The sequence below is a fragment of the Trichogramma pretiosum genome, unplaced genomic scaffold, assembly GCF_000599845.2.
Source record: "Trichogramma pretiosum strain Unisexual culture from Peru unplaced genomic scaffold, Tpre_2.0 scaffold76, whole genome shotgun sequence".
NCBI classification, from domain to species: Eukaryota; Metazoa; Arthropoda; class Insecta; order Hymenoptera; family Trichogrammatidae; genus Trichogramma; species Trichogramma pretiosum.
In genome coordinates, this window is record NW_019640848.1 from 339866 (window position 1) to 355835 (window position 15970).

The window sequence follows — 15970 nt, forward strand, 5'->3', positions numbered from 1 at the left end:
AATGTTTTTAGATGGCAGCGATAGCTTTTTGGAACTTGAAACACATATTCACGCTTCAGGAAAAGTTGTCGCAACTCAACAAATGGAAATTGCCGATTTACAGTCACTATGTAGAATGTTGAGCCGAGTAAGATTGTCTCTCTAATGTACTTTTTTTTTTCAAGAAATAAAGGGGGTAGAAAATATTAATTATTTTCTTGTCTTTTAGGATTTGGAGAAAAGTTTAACTGCTCAAAAACAATTAATGCAACAAAATCAAGATTTGGAAATCGAATCGCTTGAAATAAAAGAATTTTTGCAAGAAGAAAAAGCAATGTTGGAGGCAGCTCTAAAAGATACGGAGGCTGAACTGGCAAAGAAAGAAAAGAGTATCGCTCAATTGTCGTCGGAGTTGGATAGACAAACGGAAGAGTGTAAGCACCTTGTGCGAATTAGCGAGCAGAGGCGACAAGAAAACCTCTCGTTAAGCATGAAATTGAATGCAGTCGAGAGAAGAAGTCGTGAATTGTTACTTGCTCAAGGCGCTTCCGTGTCGGGTGCCTCGGTCGCTCTCTCAGGCCTTGGACATAGATTGGAGGGTTTAGTAGATCAATTGATTATATCTTATCATATTTCTGAAAAGGATCTCGAGGTAAGTTGACAAACAATTAATTAAACTAAATATCACGTTTATTTTTCGTAATATATTCTTTCTCCTTTTTTCTTTCGCGATATTTGTTATCTTATCTATTTTGCTTTTCACTGCAACTACAATAAGATCTATTTTTCACAGGATGTAATTTACCACAATGAAGCCTTTAGTCGAAGTAATAGTAGTGTCGAGTCAAGCCCTGTTAGTTCAAAACATAGTACCAAAGACTGTACGCCGAGCCCAAAACGAGGTTCTTTTGTCTCAGCCGTTATTGGAGCAATACGAAATGCCGCTACGCATCCTTTTGCCATGAAGCCAATGAACGAGAAAAAGCTTGTAGAAATTAATAAGCCTATTCGAAAAGGTAATTGTGTAACTCTCACTGCAAGAAATTGTTTCTATGCTAAACCTTTATCTTCTTGCAGAAACGAACACAACTGAATCTACGTCCGACCTTCTAGATTTTGAGACTGAACCTTGTCTCATGATGGAAAACGTTTTAGAAGATGTTTCATTGCCTGATACTTATTCGCACAATATGATATCAAGTTGTGATTCATTTAGAAGAGTTATGAGTATTTCTGACCCCGTTGCCGATGAAAACGAAATTAGAAAAGCCAAACTAAGAAAAGAAACAAGTAGTTTAACAAATCTGACTCAGGCAATTATGAACAGACGAAAAGTTAGTATTTATGAAAAAATATTGTACACAGTTATTTTCTACTGTCTAAAACGTATTGTTTATTTTAGGTTGAAGATGAAGAGGAAGAATTGGATGCTACTCATATACTCGAAAACGGTCCATTTGACGCTTCACTGACTGACTATTGTCCGCCCTCTAGTAGCTTGGTTGATCAAGTTATTGATGTTGATAACTATTTGACTAAACTTTTGAAAGTTTTACGAATCATACAATTGGAAAACGATACTTGTATTCAAGAATTAAAAGACGAAAAGTGAGTAAATACTTTTTAAATTTATTACCATCCAGCTATTATAATAAATAAAATTGCGTCTGTACTGCAGAACGGAATTGGAGTTGCGATTAGAAATTTTGTTAGCGGAACGTAAGGTTGCTGAATATTCGCATGACGAAAAGGAAAATTATTCTAACGGCACTAGTGATCGGACAAACATACTTGAAAATTGTAAGCATGTTATAAAAGAGGTAACACTCTGTTATGTCAGCGTTCATTCTATTTAATTTAATTCATAAAATGCAATGAACTATTTTTAGATAAATAATGCAAAGGAATTGAGAGTTGATGGCCAAACAGAAAGAAAAATTACTGCAACGGACGATAAGAAAGATGAAAATATTAACTCAAGTTGTTCTACTCGACTATCGTCCAGAATATGTTCGTAAACCGGAAAAAAGGTTGTGCAAGATAAAAATATATTTTTATTGATTCTACCAGTCAATTGCTTTTGTAATAGATGATAAAACTACGGAACAAAAAGAAATCTTCAACCTGAACAGCATTTGATGCCTAGTGTTGAAAAAATGCTATTAAAAATTTTGAACGAACCCCGTGCTTATTGTAAATATAGTTCTTCAAACAAGAATCAAATGAATTATTGAAAAATATTAAAACATTTTCGATCAGGGTGATCAAATCAAATTGTTAGGATAATGCAATTTTGCTTAATCGAATGATAAATATGAGAAAATTAATGAAATGATTGTAAATATTGATGAAATGAAAGTGATTATTATATTCTTAAGTTTTTTTTTTTGAGTGAAGGAAATAAACCTTCGCGTAATGAAATGCCACTGTGATGTGTAAATTGGAAATAACAATTGGCAAAAAAAATGATTATTTTCTTTACAAACATGAATTGTATCATCATTTTAAGAATGAGCTTCCGTGCTAATTTTGACCTTAATGAATTTGCCTTGCTAATTAGCATAAAACTATATATTTCGCTTTATCTGCGAATTGAGTTTTGTTAAAAAATATCATATATACCAATGTTTTCGCTTTGTCCCAAAATGACAAAATAAAAAAAATTAGTTATAACTCTTATGCTTACGCTGTACAAGGACTGAGTAACTTTAAAGATTATATTTATTATTAACTTCATTGATTAGTATACCAAACGCCTAAATGTTTTTGTGGCACTTTCTAATGTGCCGTTTCGAGCTTTTCATGATTTGTACAGCCAATTATTATAGTACATATTCGTTTTTATATCCCATTTACAATGTTCATTTTAATAAAATGGAACAAAAAATGAACGAATGACCATAGGCCAGATAACTATAGGTATTATCAACTGTACCTTATATTATATTTTTAGAAAACTAAATAAATCACATTTCCATAATACAGTCTTTATTTGTTATTTATAGAAATAATTTTTAAAGTATATTTCCATTATTTACTTTGTTTATTTTTCATGCATACATGCCATATGCAGATATATATAGACTCTAATATCACTTGATACAAAAAACCTTAAACTCTAAAATGGGACGATAATGACATTTTGATTATGCGGATGAATCAGTAATATATAATTCTACATTTGTACTACGAGATTTAGAATTATTTTTTTTCAAAAATGATGTTGGTGTAGCTGCTGCTGCTGCTGTTGTTGCTGAGCATGTCGGAAACGACTGAGGAAGGGTGCAATTAGATGAGAGATACGCAGCTTTGACCTGAAAACACGGAATGTAGAAGTGTGACGATAAGCAGCGGCAGCAAGAGCAATGCAGACTCACCTGCTGCTGGTGTGGTGAGCAGCGGGTACCGACGAATCCGGCGATATGTCGTATTTGGGCACTACCTCGACCTTCTCGTGATCCTTAGGCTTGATAGTCAGTGCGTCGTTCGAGTCGGGCTTGGATGGCTTCTCCGTGAACATGGAGCTAAAGTCGGGTCCTAGCGCAGCACCCATCAAGAGTGTCTCGGCCGGTGCCAAAATAAAAACCAGACCATCGACTGCAAACGACGAAAAAAGAACGAGAGAAAAGAATAAAAAACTTGTTCAAAATCCTTTGATTCAAGCGCGATAGGAATTTTCGAACCGACCATTAACCCTATAATTCTCGGTGCCGTTTTGACGCTGATCGTATCGATCGATGTCGCGATCGTTGCTCTTGTCCTGTTCGATCAATGGTGCAGCCGTGATCGTAGCTGCCGGAGCCGCAGCAGCCGCTGGAGTCTCGTTGGCGATCGGCGAGATCGGGAGCGGTGGGTCGCGCGCCAAATTCGACTCGGTCGGGAAGAGGATCGGCGTAGCGCTCGTACGGCTTGCGAGCAAAGTCAGCGCCAGGAAGAGAGAGAGGATCACTTCGAACGAGCGTAAGTTCTCCATTTCTCGAAAGGGGCTGTGCGTATAAATTGAACATATCAGATTTCCGTCTTACACAATGTATCGATCGATAAAGAAAGATGAGTGCAACGTTCGGTTTGGTACAAGATTTAAATTGGTTGTTTATGATTGATAATAATAATTAATAATTAAAATTTGCGTGGAGGTATGATCGATCGATTAATTTAGAAGATACACATAGAAATGCGAATATTTAACGATAAGAGTAATAATAAACTTACCCGTATTCGCCGCTAGGCGAGAAGGGTACTCGGTTAATTGTCGCAGAGCCAATAGGCCTCGGCCAGTGATTGCGTCCCAGGACGTCGACGACGGCCGTGGCACGTAGAGGTCCGTCTCGCTCGAAGGCCCTGGCCGTTCTGTGTGGCTGCCAAGTCCCCGAAGATAAATAAGTACATACGAGTGCGCATAAGTCGTTAAGCTCCTCTCCTGTACTTTGTACCCCCTTCTCCGTTTCTCTCTCTCTCTCTCTCTTTCTCTGTGTTCCGATCTTTTTTCCCTTGTGCGTGCAGGTTGCGGGGCACTGCACTGGCTCGAGCTCGCTTTTCCTTGGCGTCGTCGCTCGCGTTGGGATCGAGTCAATGTACGATCGCTCTCGAGGTCCGCGTGCATGTAAGCACAGGCCAAGTTCAAGGACCTGCTGTATACACGTATACATATATATATACCTCTCGCTGTCGTTGCTCGCTGCGCGCGTATATATATGTGCGAGTGTATGGGTAAAGTATTCGGAGCGAAGGAAAGACAACCTCCTCCTCTCTCTCCCTCTCTCTCAGAGTCTTGCTCGAGCCGAGTCGAGTTGTGTGTGTTTGTACGTGTATTTATATTATATACCAGCTCTTTGACTGGCTGTTACCCTGACTCCTTTGCCTAGGATTCGTGTAGGTAAATCCATTCTCCCTGGATAATTTTAGGCTTAGGAGGCTAGAAAGAGAGCGACTCCTCCTCTATGCGCGCCGTTGATTAATGACTTGGCTGTAAAGAGTAGCGTGTGTAGGTATCGACGAAACCGGGCCCGGCGCCGCTCGCCTATTGCCGAATTTCGAGAGAAAAAGAGGAAGAGAAAGAGTGGGGTCAGCCGTGCGCTCGTTTACCACCACCATCGCCATCCACTTTTACCTACAAATACTTTTTTTTTTGCCTCGTCTTAATTTTTCTTGCGATCGGAGTCAGCTGCTGCTAGCAGTCGCGTGCAATAGATGCAGTCGACGCAGCTCTAGGGGGTTGTCTTTTCTTTGTCGGGCGCTCACACACACACACGTACGTCCATTTAATTGCTCTTCTCGCCTCTTTCTCAGCGCGCCTAGTCGAGCTTTTTCACATTTACATAATAGCTCGCGCGCGTCGATCGAGCCTTATATATATAGAACGGACTGCGGTCTATCTTTGCACGAGATTCCAAACTAGCGAAGAGCGGCCAATTCATTTTTTTTTTCTTATTTCTCGTCCTCCTTACTCCCTCGCGATCTGCAAGGATGCACGTACTACGTACGTGCTATTTTTAAGCTCGCGAGTACATCGAACCGTAACGCCGCGAGATCTATATACGTACGGAGCCTCGCGCGTACGGGCTTTTCTCGATATTGCACTCGCGCTTCGCTACTGCGTGCAGCGGTGGATGTACATTTTCCCTTGGTGCGCCGCGTGCCGGCTATACGAGCAATTGCGAGTGAGAGAGGAAGAGGAGAGCAAGGAGAGAAAAAGCCGAGCCACCTCCTTGGCGGGTATAAGCCTCCTGTTGCTTATTTTCCTCTTTCTCTGCCGTGGGCCGCTTATGTATATGGTATACCATACACAGGAGTAGCGCGAGGGCAACGGCGCGTGAATCCCAAGTACACACGCTGTCAAGGTAAGGGGCCATCGCCGGACGTTGCCCTGCACCAGCGCACTTACTACAGCAGCAGCAGCAGCACAATCTTACCATGCGGCACGTTGTACATTATATACTTGTGTTGGGTGCTACATGTATAAGCACCTTCGGTGCTCGATGCCTCTACGCAATTGCGAAAACCCTTACAAGTACGAGCGCACGTCGTACGTAAATCTTCGTTTTTGCGTATCAATTACCCGCGCGGATATTTGCGGCACCGACTTTTATTTATACAAATGTGGCGTGTCACGAGCCCCGATCAAAGCCGTAATATATCGTACACGCACAGAGTTGTGATTGGCAAATTTTTCACGCGACTCTATAGAGACGGTTCTTTTCGTGCAATATATGCTCGTTTACTTTGGAGAAACCATCTCTGAATATTTGCGGCCGTGACTCGACGATAAGAAAAGAAGAAAAAAGGAAGTAACGATGAAGATGTAACAATTTGACATTTAAAGGTACCGTAATGATGACCGATTCAATCGAGAGATCGGCTTTATTTATAACGCGGGGGAGTTTCTAACGTGAATTCGTGTATAGATTCTGCGAGCTGCTCTACTTTTCATAGACAAACACGAGCACGTAAGACAATCGAGATGAGTCCTTTCTTTCGTACATTTTACGTTCGTCGATTTACAACTCGAGCCGATTCGAATATCGTTAAATCATCGGCCCCCGCCGTCCATCACGACATTTCTTGGCCTATTATACCAAACGCGGACTTATCGCAAACGATCGTACGTACTTACGTATGCAAAGCCGCAAAATGGCAATTGGAAATGCTACATCGTTTACGAGGAGGCGCGCGCGCGCGCACACATTTTCTTCGAATGGAGCTGCTCGGCTATAATGTAATATTTTTCGAGCCGCGACTGGTCAAAGCTCGCTCTATCTCTTTCTCGCCCCCGATTTCCGCGGCGGTGCGGGGGATTTTTCCGCGCGCAGCGGATAGCTACGAGTAAATAGCCGCCTGCGCGCTTCATATAACTGTAAGCGATTATTTTCGACTCGAGGTGAGAATAACAGTTTCGGCTTCATTTTTTTTTCTTTTTGTCTTTTATAATCGAGCTGCAGAGAGATTGGCCCCGAATGCACGTGTACACGCGAGTCGTTTTATGGCATTTTTTTTTTTTCAAGAAAACTCGTGGAGAGTGGCTAGCGTCGGTGGGTTTATATTGTACGACGCTGGTACCGTTTCGAGATGCAAATTCAAACTGTTTTCTTCCTTCCAACTAAGACATTGCGAGTGTCCCAGCTGATGCCAATTTTTATCGAATATAACAGCAATAGGTATGAAATAAAGGTATCAAACTTGTCGTCTGGAGTGAACTTGATCAATTTTTTGTTTTTATTGACAATTGGAATATTGTAATACATTTATGATAATCAATCGTATACATTCAGCGAGACAATGCCTCGCGTGCAATGAAATTGTATAATTATACGTTTTTTAAGCGTATACAGAGTTATATGAATACGATAAACGCCGCATGTATAGGATAAAATAAATAAATACTTAAATAACTCAAAGGAACATTCGCACATGGACGTGTCGTTTATTTGCGTGAGTTTTATTTTTTTATACTTTTTTTGTAATTAAATTGTGCTCTCGTATTACATACAAATATATCACGGTTATAAGGAAGCACGATTACAAAGACGTACAGTATAACAGCCGATCCAATAATTGTCGATAGTCCATAATAATTGTGACAGTAGAAATGAGTGCTAGCGTGTGAATGTTTTTTAATATAAACGGCTATGATATATAATGGGTGAGTCTCGCCGCGATTCATTGAAAACAAAACCATAATCAAAGCTATCAAAAAAAAGTTTAGTCATATTATTATTGAATCTCATCAGGGTAACCGATATGAAGAAAATAAACCTCTTAGCAGTAGATACAAATTGTACTTGTACATATTGTGCGTGCGAATACGACGATAATAAAATATTATATTTATGTACGATATACTTGGACACACCGATATTCTAATTCATTTGTTGCATTGCAATAATAGTATAGTAATAATAATAATAATAATATCATCTGGGCGTACACGCTAATACATAAAGCTCGGCGAAGAGATGCTTACAATAAATAATTAAAATGCAAAAACGTAAAACGTATGGTGATACGTGTGATTATTTTTATTCATCAGCCTTTGACTTCTCTCCGTGACAGATACCCTTGCTGTCGCGATGCCTGCCGGGTCCGCAGTTCTCCACGGCGTCGCCGACGAGCTTGAGGTTCTGCGGCTCCGCGACCGACTCGAGCAGTTTGTACTTGGCGTCCAGGCCGGACGACGATCTCTCCTCGGACTCCTTGCGGTCCCTCAGCTCCTTCTCCTTCATGTTGCGCAGCGTCCGCACGACCTCCTCGAGGCCCTTGGCCGTCTCCTTTCTGGTGGCCGCCGCCGACGCGACTACCACCGCAGCGGCCCTCGGCTCCTCCTTGTTCAGCTGATCATCCTCGTGCGACTGCTGCTGCTGCTGCTCGTTGGCAGCTGGACTATGGGCTGCCTGTATGTCGCTGCTCTGGTGCTTGGCGTCGGCGGCGGCCGCCAGACCGGCCATGGCCCCGAAGAGATCGAGGCTCGAGACCGGCCTCGCTACCAGCAGCACGAAATTGTCCAAGTCGACGCGCACGTTGAGGTCGCCCTCCTGGCGCTGGTCGTAGAGAGAGCGGCCCGCGGCAGCCTCCGACGCGCCGCTTAAGGGCAGCGCCAGCCCCGAGCAGACTTCCAGCAGCAGCTGCACCGTTAGCACTAGCACCAGAACCTTTTTTAGCATTATAAATGATAATGTGCGCGTGAGGCGCGGATCGGTGGCCTCGGCAGGGGAGACTTGACGTGTATATATAAAGGCGGATGACGAGACGAGACGAGAGCCGAGTCGGGTGCGGATCACGCGCGAATGCGATTACTAATGTCGAACGATCGACCAGCAACTATTGTTACGCTATTCTCGTTGTTTTCTCGTTGAACAGGGGGCCGCACACCGTCGCGATCGCTGACTCAGCCGCGACTGAGGGATTCCTCGCTGTTTTAGCCGGTGCTAGTCGCGCATATGCACACAAGTATTATACGTGCAGCGGACGTTACTACTACGCTGCACCGTCGTCTTTTCAGCCGCGATGAGTTCGCCGTTGCAACGAGAGGGGACGATGCTCCCTCTCGCGTGAGCCTTTTTTACTCTCTCTCTCTCTTTCTCTCTACCATTCTTGAGTATATAGATACGAGCGAGCAAAGGGCCCTTTATGTATCGTCTTGGGCAAGTTATATATGCTATACTGCAAAGCCTCGTCCTTTCCCCACACACACCGTATGTAGCATGTATTTGTAGGTATTAGACGATTTCTCAGGCAACGTTGTAATGTACTAATTTGTTCGAGCGTGCGCTGCTTGTATATATATACTTACGTGCATAGCACAAGACAGAGGAAGAGATGCATTGTTACCACTGTAAATATTTTATGATTAAATAGTTGAAAGAAATGACGATAATGCCGTGTTTCAAGCTCCTGATTTTTTCTTCTTCTCTATTTTCTTTATTTCAATTCTATAGTACTCGCTATGTCGATAAATTTATACAATAATGCATACTAGATGCTAAAGAAATACTGTCGTTTACGCACTCGTACTATCTTATAAGTCGTATATAAAATATGTATATCACTTTTTGAATCATTCGTAATAATATAAAAATTATCGTTTCGTATACAATATTATAGCGTTATATTCGTAAATAAATATTTTTTATTTGTCTATAATCATAGTCGTCCAGCTGCTAGACCAGCTGCAGTTAGCTCTCCGGTTTTTTTCAAAAGCAACGGAGCCAGTTTCATGATTGCCAATCCCGGCCTGCAAATAAATCAATTCCTCTGTTTAAAATACAAAATAAATCAAGCCAACAGTCGGTCGGCGCGTGCTCACTGATTATTTTGAATTGTATATAAAAAGCTTCTCGCAAGCACGTGCGTAATTACGGAGCATACGTCGATGTGAGGTATAAGCATTGTCATTACTATTTTACTCGCTCGCTGTACGAATTCAAGTGGAAGCAAAAAACAAAATAAATAAATATTATACAATTCCAATAAAAAGATGTAATAAAAAAACATAAAAGTCTAATCGTATATTATGGTACTTTCTCGTCAAGTATACGCATTATAATTTGAGTCTGGTACGGATTGCTAGATGTGTTATTGAACGAGGGTGTGTTGGACACCTACGCAAGGTAATTATGACGACGCTTGAAGCATTTGCCGTTGGAACGCAGAACGAAGCCAACTGGACACGATCGTCTTTTGGGCTCGCTAGTTGTCCCGGCGCCGCTGCTGCTCGTTGCTGCTGGTTTGATCGTCGTCGTAATCGTTGTCGTCGTCGTCGTAGGAGCAGTCGTAGTCGTCGTTGGCACGGCTTCGATCTTGGTCGCCGTCTCTCTGTCCGGCTCCTTATCGAGCTTGAAACCGCTGTCGTTGGTCGCCTCGAGCGGCAGTAGTAGAGTATCGTTACTAGCAGCCGGCAGAGGTGGCGCGGCTTTTCTCGCCTGCGTCGACAAGGCGTTGTCGCGACCGATGCCCAAGTAAAGGGACAGCTTGGTCGGGGTGAAGGCCAACTGCTGTTGCGTCGGTCCAGCCGCCGGCAACGGCTGCAGAGGCAGATCGAACGTCTGGTTGTTGTTGTTGTTGGCCTGCAGAAGCTGCGACGAAGCCTGGAGACCGATCGAATTGATCTTGTTGAGGATCTCGCTTATACGATCGTCCGTTTGAAAAATTGCGTCTTGGCCGGCGCTGGTGGGCCGAGCCGTAGTAGTCGTCGCTCTTGTGGTCGTCGTTGACGGGCCATCGCTCGAGGTAATCGTTTCTACGGACGGGGAAGAGACGTTGCTGGGCGAGAGCCACAAGCTCAGCATGTCGTTCATGTTGCCGATCGATGGCAAGTGGGCAGGCTGCGGATTGCCAACGCTGGATGGCTTGACGGGTGGTTTCGCCGTAGTCGGTGTCGTCGGCTTCGGTGGCTTCGTCGAGCCCGGCTTAATCGTAAAATCGTTGTAGTCGTAGATGTAATCGTAATTCTGCAAATCGGAGATAGATCGGTATAGATCGGAACGAGCTAAGGGAAATCACGATAGGACAAAAATCGATGGGCTTACCTGGTAATCGTCGAGCATCTTGGAATCCATCAGGGCGACGATCTGTACATCTTTGACGTCGATCTGCACGTTCACTTGTCCGTCTTGACGCTGATCGTAGGTAGTGATGCTCTTGGCCAAGGCGCAGCTTAGCAATAGCGCGAAAGCTCCGACTCGAAAAAGTCCCATGATTGCCCGCTGTGTATGTATATAGGTAAATGTACGTGGATCGGGAGCAGACTGTTGCCCCTGCTGTCGGCACGCTGGTCAAACGAAAAATGAGGTCCAGCGAGACTTGGTAGCAGACCCTTACGAGACCTGCTGCTCTTACTGCTACTCTTTCTCTCTCTCTCTCTCTTTCTGCCGTGCGCGGTGGTAGCAACTGCTCTGGCGGCTACTGTATGTGTGCCTCTCTGCGCGCGATCGAAATCGTTCAAGGGGAGGGAACCGGTATTGAAGTAAGGCCATTGGCCCTCCACTCAATGTTATGCCGTGTATGTGCGCCTGCGTAAATGTATATAGCTCGAGTGGAGGGTATTATTACGTCGGTGTGTGCACTACTAGCTCGGAATAAACTTACGTACACATGGACTTACCGATATGTAGGAGAACCGATTTTTCTCCCTCTATATATAAGTATGCATGTGTGTTCATGTATGCGCGCGCCGAGTGGTCGCTTTTTACTATTATAGCGGATGAATTGCTATTTGTAGCGAACCTTCTAGGGATACGTACTACAGTCCGCATGCATGTTAAGCATTAACATCAAGGTCGTGCTCGGCAAGTCTTTTCTGTTCCTTTTTCTTTTTTTTTCAACTATCCTTTATGTACCACTCGAGAAAGGGGGAAGAGAGAAACGAGCGCAATTACCCGGCCGATTTCTTCCCAAAAGTAATACCCGAGAGCGTGTATAGAAGCTTCTTCTGCGTTTCGAATGCCGCGCGCGCGCGTGCGTGCTTGCGTATTTAACCGAAATATCTGCAGATGTATTTGTGCGCAGTGCATCCGAGATGAATTCGAGTCGAGGATAATGAAATAAATGCCGAGAAATTACTGCAATTTCACGGCCGGCTTCGTGCTGGATCTTCCTCGCTTTTTTTCGTTGGCAATTACATATTTGAAATAATTGTGCGCAATATTAAATTAACGTAAGATAAACAAAAGTGGCAAGTAAATGGAAATGAAGAGAAGAAAATGCATTTCTTTACGATTCAACGAAAGATCGGTAATAGATGTACTTATAATATTGCGCGATGCTTGAAATTGTAAATGTTAGTAATTTTGCTAGGTAATATGACAGGGATAACGATATTTTTCATGATGGGTTGGAAAGAACGTTGAGAAAAATACGAACTCAACAAGATTGATCGATCGCGTGGCATTGGTTGCTATCGTCTCATTGATCCATATTACATGAGTATAACGCGTAGAGGTTCGAAGAGTCACTCGAGAAAACCGATCTTTAAAATCGCGCAAGCGCGAATTATGTTATTATCGTCTGAGAAATGATGTATTCCAAATAAAAAGTGAGGTTTATACACAGTCGATCGAGGCAAATTACGGCTATTATAATCGAGACGATCGTCTTGTGGCGCGTCGACCGGATCGGATATTACACCCGAGCGCGACTTTCGCGCGATACACGTTGAGCTAATGATATCTCGATTTCTTTACAATTGTTTACCGAGTTTAGACCTTTGTTATGCGTGAATTCGAATTGTACCGCTATGATACAGGAGCGACGTCTTTGAGGGGGGGCCGATGACTTTACACGCATGCACGAGTTACAAACGAATAAGAATGGCGAATTTTTGGCCCGGGTGAGCATTTCGCATTTCGCACGGTCATTGACTCGTACTACTATAAACTGCTACTTACGGCGTCAGCGTCGCACGCAGGCAGCATCTTTGCCCAGACAATTATTGTACATATATACACGTGGTTTTGTATCAAGTCACGTATCCCGGGACGGGTGGCACGTTTTTTAACTTCTTCATAACTCGAATTTTTACCTTGATAATTGCCCAGCTGCAGCCGCGAACCGGTTGTGTAATACGTGCAACGATACGATATTCGCCTGTTCCGTGAACTGCAGCTACATTATAAAGGACACATTTTCGGCTGGCATTATACCTTTGTTTTTTGTCGCGACGACTGCCCGACGGCCGCGGCTACATCATCAGCCTTTATTTCTTTTTTGCGTGCGTTAATTGTAAAAACGCTATGCGTACGCGCGCCAAGTGCCGTTGTTGTCGCTGTATACGGAGCTCGACGACACGGGTGGTATGAGCTGGTACATTTCTTGCCGAAACTTTTGAAGAATTTGCAATGGCAAAAAGGAGCAAGCGACCAACAACAGTTTACGAGATCTCGAGCGAATGAAAGCACATTCAAGTAAATACAGTTAATTTTAGAGCGCGAACTCGAGCCGTGAATTCGAAACGATGTACGCGGCACTGTATAATGCGATATTCGAGCATTCAAATATGCGCATGGGAAGCGCATTGTGTCGAGCGCGCAGATCGCGCTCGCGGTCAACATTTACGGGGCCTTGAATGTGCGATTTGAATTCGCGCGATCGGTACGTTGTGACCAGTAGCTCCTAATAGGTCGATCATGAGTAAAGTTCTGTCTTGTGATTTGAGAGATTGGGAGAGAGATAACGCTGTGTTCCATTTGATTTTATCGATAAGTCACAAACAGACCGAGACAACGACGACGAAACGAGCTGACAAAGAATAAAATAATTCAGCAATAGGCCTCGGGTTAGAGGGTTATTCACCACCAGCAACGACACCGTTTCACCGCGTACAAACGGTAAAGAATCAAAAACGCGATGAGAGCTTGATATGGAAAAATTGAAAAACACTTAATCAATACGAGCAAACAACTCGAAAAGCCTAGAAAAATATACTTTCACACGATATACTTTTTACTGTACCCGAGGAAAAAAGCTCAGTTGTCATCATTGACGCAATATTTAGCGATCTTTGAGAAGTTGGCGCATTAACGGTCTTCGTAGATATCATAACGGCGTATGCATTGCCATTGCATTCGAAAGTTCTTCGCGTGCATGCCAATGCACTTGATTTAAAGATCAGAGCGACGCGAGCACAGGCGCGTGTGCGCCTAAGCAGTCTGCAACTGCACAATCGCGACTGTATGAGCACACGATCTAGTCGAGGTTTTTTTTTTCGAGTTCCAGTCGAGTATTCGAATGTACGAGTAACCGATTTTTTTCTAAGTATTCGATTAAAAAAAAAAAAAGAAAAAGTCCATTCGTAACAATGTTTGCTGCATATCAATAAGAAATGAATTAAAACGGTACACATGATCCTGTAGGTATAAATCAAACGGAGTCTGCATATAGCTAGCATTTGTATCTCTTTGCGAACAACGAGCGCTAAACTGCATCTTAGGTACTCTTTGTATAAATAGTCTATTACTTGCCCTACCAGCTTTATTTGGCTCTAGTTGGTAAGAGAACTCTGTATCTGAGCTTGACAGTGATCGAATTGTTACTGAAAACAGGCGTGACCCAAATTTGGACCACAACGATGGATTAACACCTGTGCAAATTATTTGCAAGAGAATCAATTATTATCACGATGGCTTATTGCACCTGCAACGAGTCCTTACGAGAGGACAGTTGACTGTCGACCCCAGCATGGTCCCCAGACTAATCTCGCACGCCTCGAGTGCGATATTTTGCTGTACTCGTATACATACAATATACAAGTTACGTGAGAAACTTGTCCACGCCAAATAATGATTTCACATTAAAGTTTTCTCACTAAAATAATTATATGAACGACCGACGCGAGATTCCGACCAATCATGAAGCGAGGCGCAGTTACTCCTCGACCAATGAGGTGACGAATAAAACGACCACGCATCATTTTTTTAAGGAAGGAGGATTTGACATCGCTTATGCCGACGGGTGCTAGTTACCTTTTGAAGTTATAGAGGATACAAATAATGCAGACACGGGTGCACAGACACAACTGCCGATAATTAAAAATATATTTCAGTGTTTTTCACTAAACTTTTGTTGGCACCGTTGCAGTCGATGCGATCTTCCTCTTGTTAATTCTGTGGCGTTCTTATATATATCGATGAAACACTGCAATTGTTATGATTGGTTTAAACTATAACGATTTACAGTCTGTCAAAATTAAAAAATTTTTTTACTTTCTTTGCGAGACTTGCTGCTCCAAGCGCTGTGACTTGATACGCTACTAGAAACTGCGTTAGCGCAAATTACAGTAAGATATAACGAGCAAAAGATTTTCGAGTTTTTGAAAGTATTACTGATTGTGAATATTTTGTTAATTTGGGTGTCCAGGATGTGCTTTGAAATTGGCTAGGTAAAGGATACTAGAGTCGGTCTTATGTCATTCAAACTAAGGTGCAATTTATAAATTAATATACAATTTTAAATTTTTTACTTGTGCCATTAAATGTGAACATCAAAACTAATTTCTTTTATTTATTTTTTTTTTAATCGTAGAAAATCTACAGAATTATATTAAAGAATTATATAGAGAAAACTGTTAAAACAAAAAAACATACAAAAAATATCAAAATTATGCTCTTTTTATAAATTTATTTCGATTGTTACATTCTTTGTGAAACAAAGGGACTTTAAAGATCAGTTTAATTATCGTCTACAAAAAGAAACCATTACTATATCTAAAAATAGGCCCATCAAATTGCCATTAATTGATATTGAGATTTTCTAACTCGTAGCTTTATCCGTGGTGGCCAGGCAAATGTGAAACAAATCCTCGTTTTTCAGCTTTCTGATGATTTTTTCGCAACATAGAATTGGCAGCCATTGGCACGTTAATTCTATGAAAAATTCCAGTGCCAAACGCTGGAAAAATTTATCAACATCCTTCGATTCATTGAACAGATTGAACTCGGCGAATATTTTCATGAGCACGAGGCGGTCGCTTCGGTCCAGCTCGTATCCTCGTTTCTCCAAGCGT

The 15970-nt window shown here is 42.5% G+C and overlaps 2 protein-coding genes across 4 annotated transcripts in view; one reads left to right on the top strand and one right to left on the bottom strand.

Moving 5' to 3' along the window:
* LOC106655771 overlaps positions 1–2959 on the top strand; it is a 28169-nt gene extending 25210 nt beyond the window's left edge. For all 3 annotated transcript variants that reach the window (XM_023463597.1, XM_014376326.2, XM_023463596.1), the window contains exons 8-14: positions 12–127; positions 209–631; positions 773–995; positions 1057–1313; positions 1382–1587; positions 1658–1779; positions 1869–2959. In XM_023463597.1, coding sequence (XP_023319365.1) covers positions 12–127; positions 209–631; positions 773–995; positions 1057–1313; positions 1382–1587; positions 1658–1779; positions 1869–1876 — 1355 coding nt within the window. In that variant the 3' untranslated portion in view covers positions 1877–2959. The remainder of the gene's footprint in view (positions 1–11; positions 128–208; positions 632–772; positions 996–1056; positions 1314–1381; positions 1588–1657; positions 1780–1868) is intronic.
* A 67-nt stretch (positions 2960–3026) lies between these two features.
* Positions 3027–4597, bottom strand: LOC106655723. The gene is made up of 4 exons (XM_014376248.2): positions 4192–4597; positions 3667–3965; positions 3357–3576; positions 3027–3293 (listed from the first exon to the last, which is right to left on the bottom strand). Exons 2-4 carry the CDS (start codon positions 3950–3952, stop codon positions 3191–3193), a joined length of 609 nt encoding a protein of 202 aa, XP_014231734.1. The 5' UTR covers positions 3953–3965; positions 4192–4597; the 3' UTR covers positions 3027–3190.
* Between the last annotated feature and the right edge of the window lie 11373 nt (positions 4598–15970).

Bases quoted from the DNA above. Each gene is read 5' to 3' on its own strand.
- LOC106655723 (XM_014376248.2), bottom strand. From the start codon at position 3,952: ATGGAGAACTTACGCTCGTTCGAAGTGATCCTCTCTCTCTTCCTGGCG. The intron at 3,577-3,666 runs GTCGGTTCGAAA...CGTCGTTTGCAG, and splicing joins CGAGAATTATAGGGTTAATG to TCGATGGTCTGGTTTTTATT. The intron at 3,294-3,356 runs GTGAGTCTGCAT...CCGTGTTTTCAG, and splicing joins GCTCACCACACCAGCAGCAG to GTCAAAGCTGCGTATCTCTC.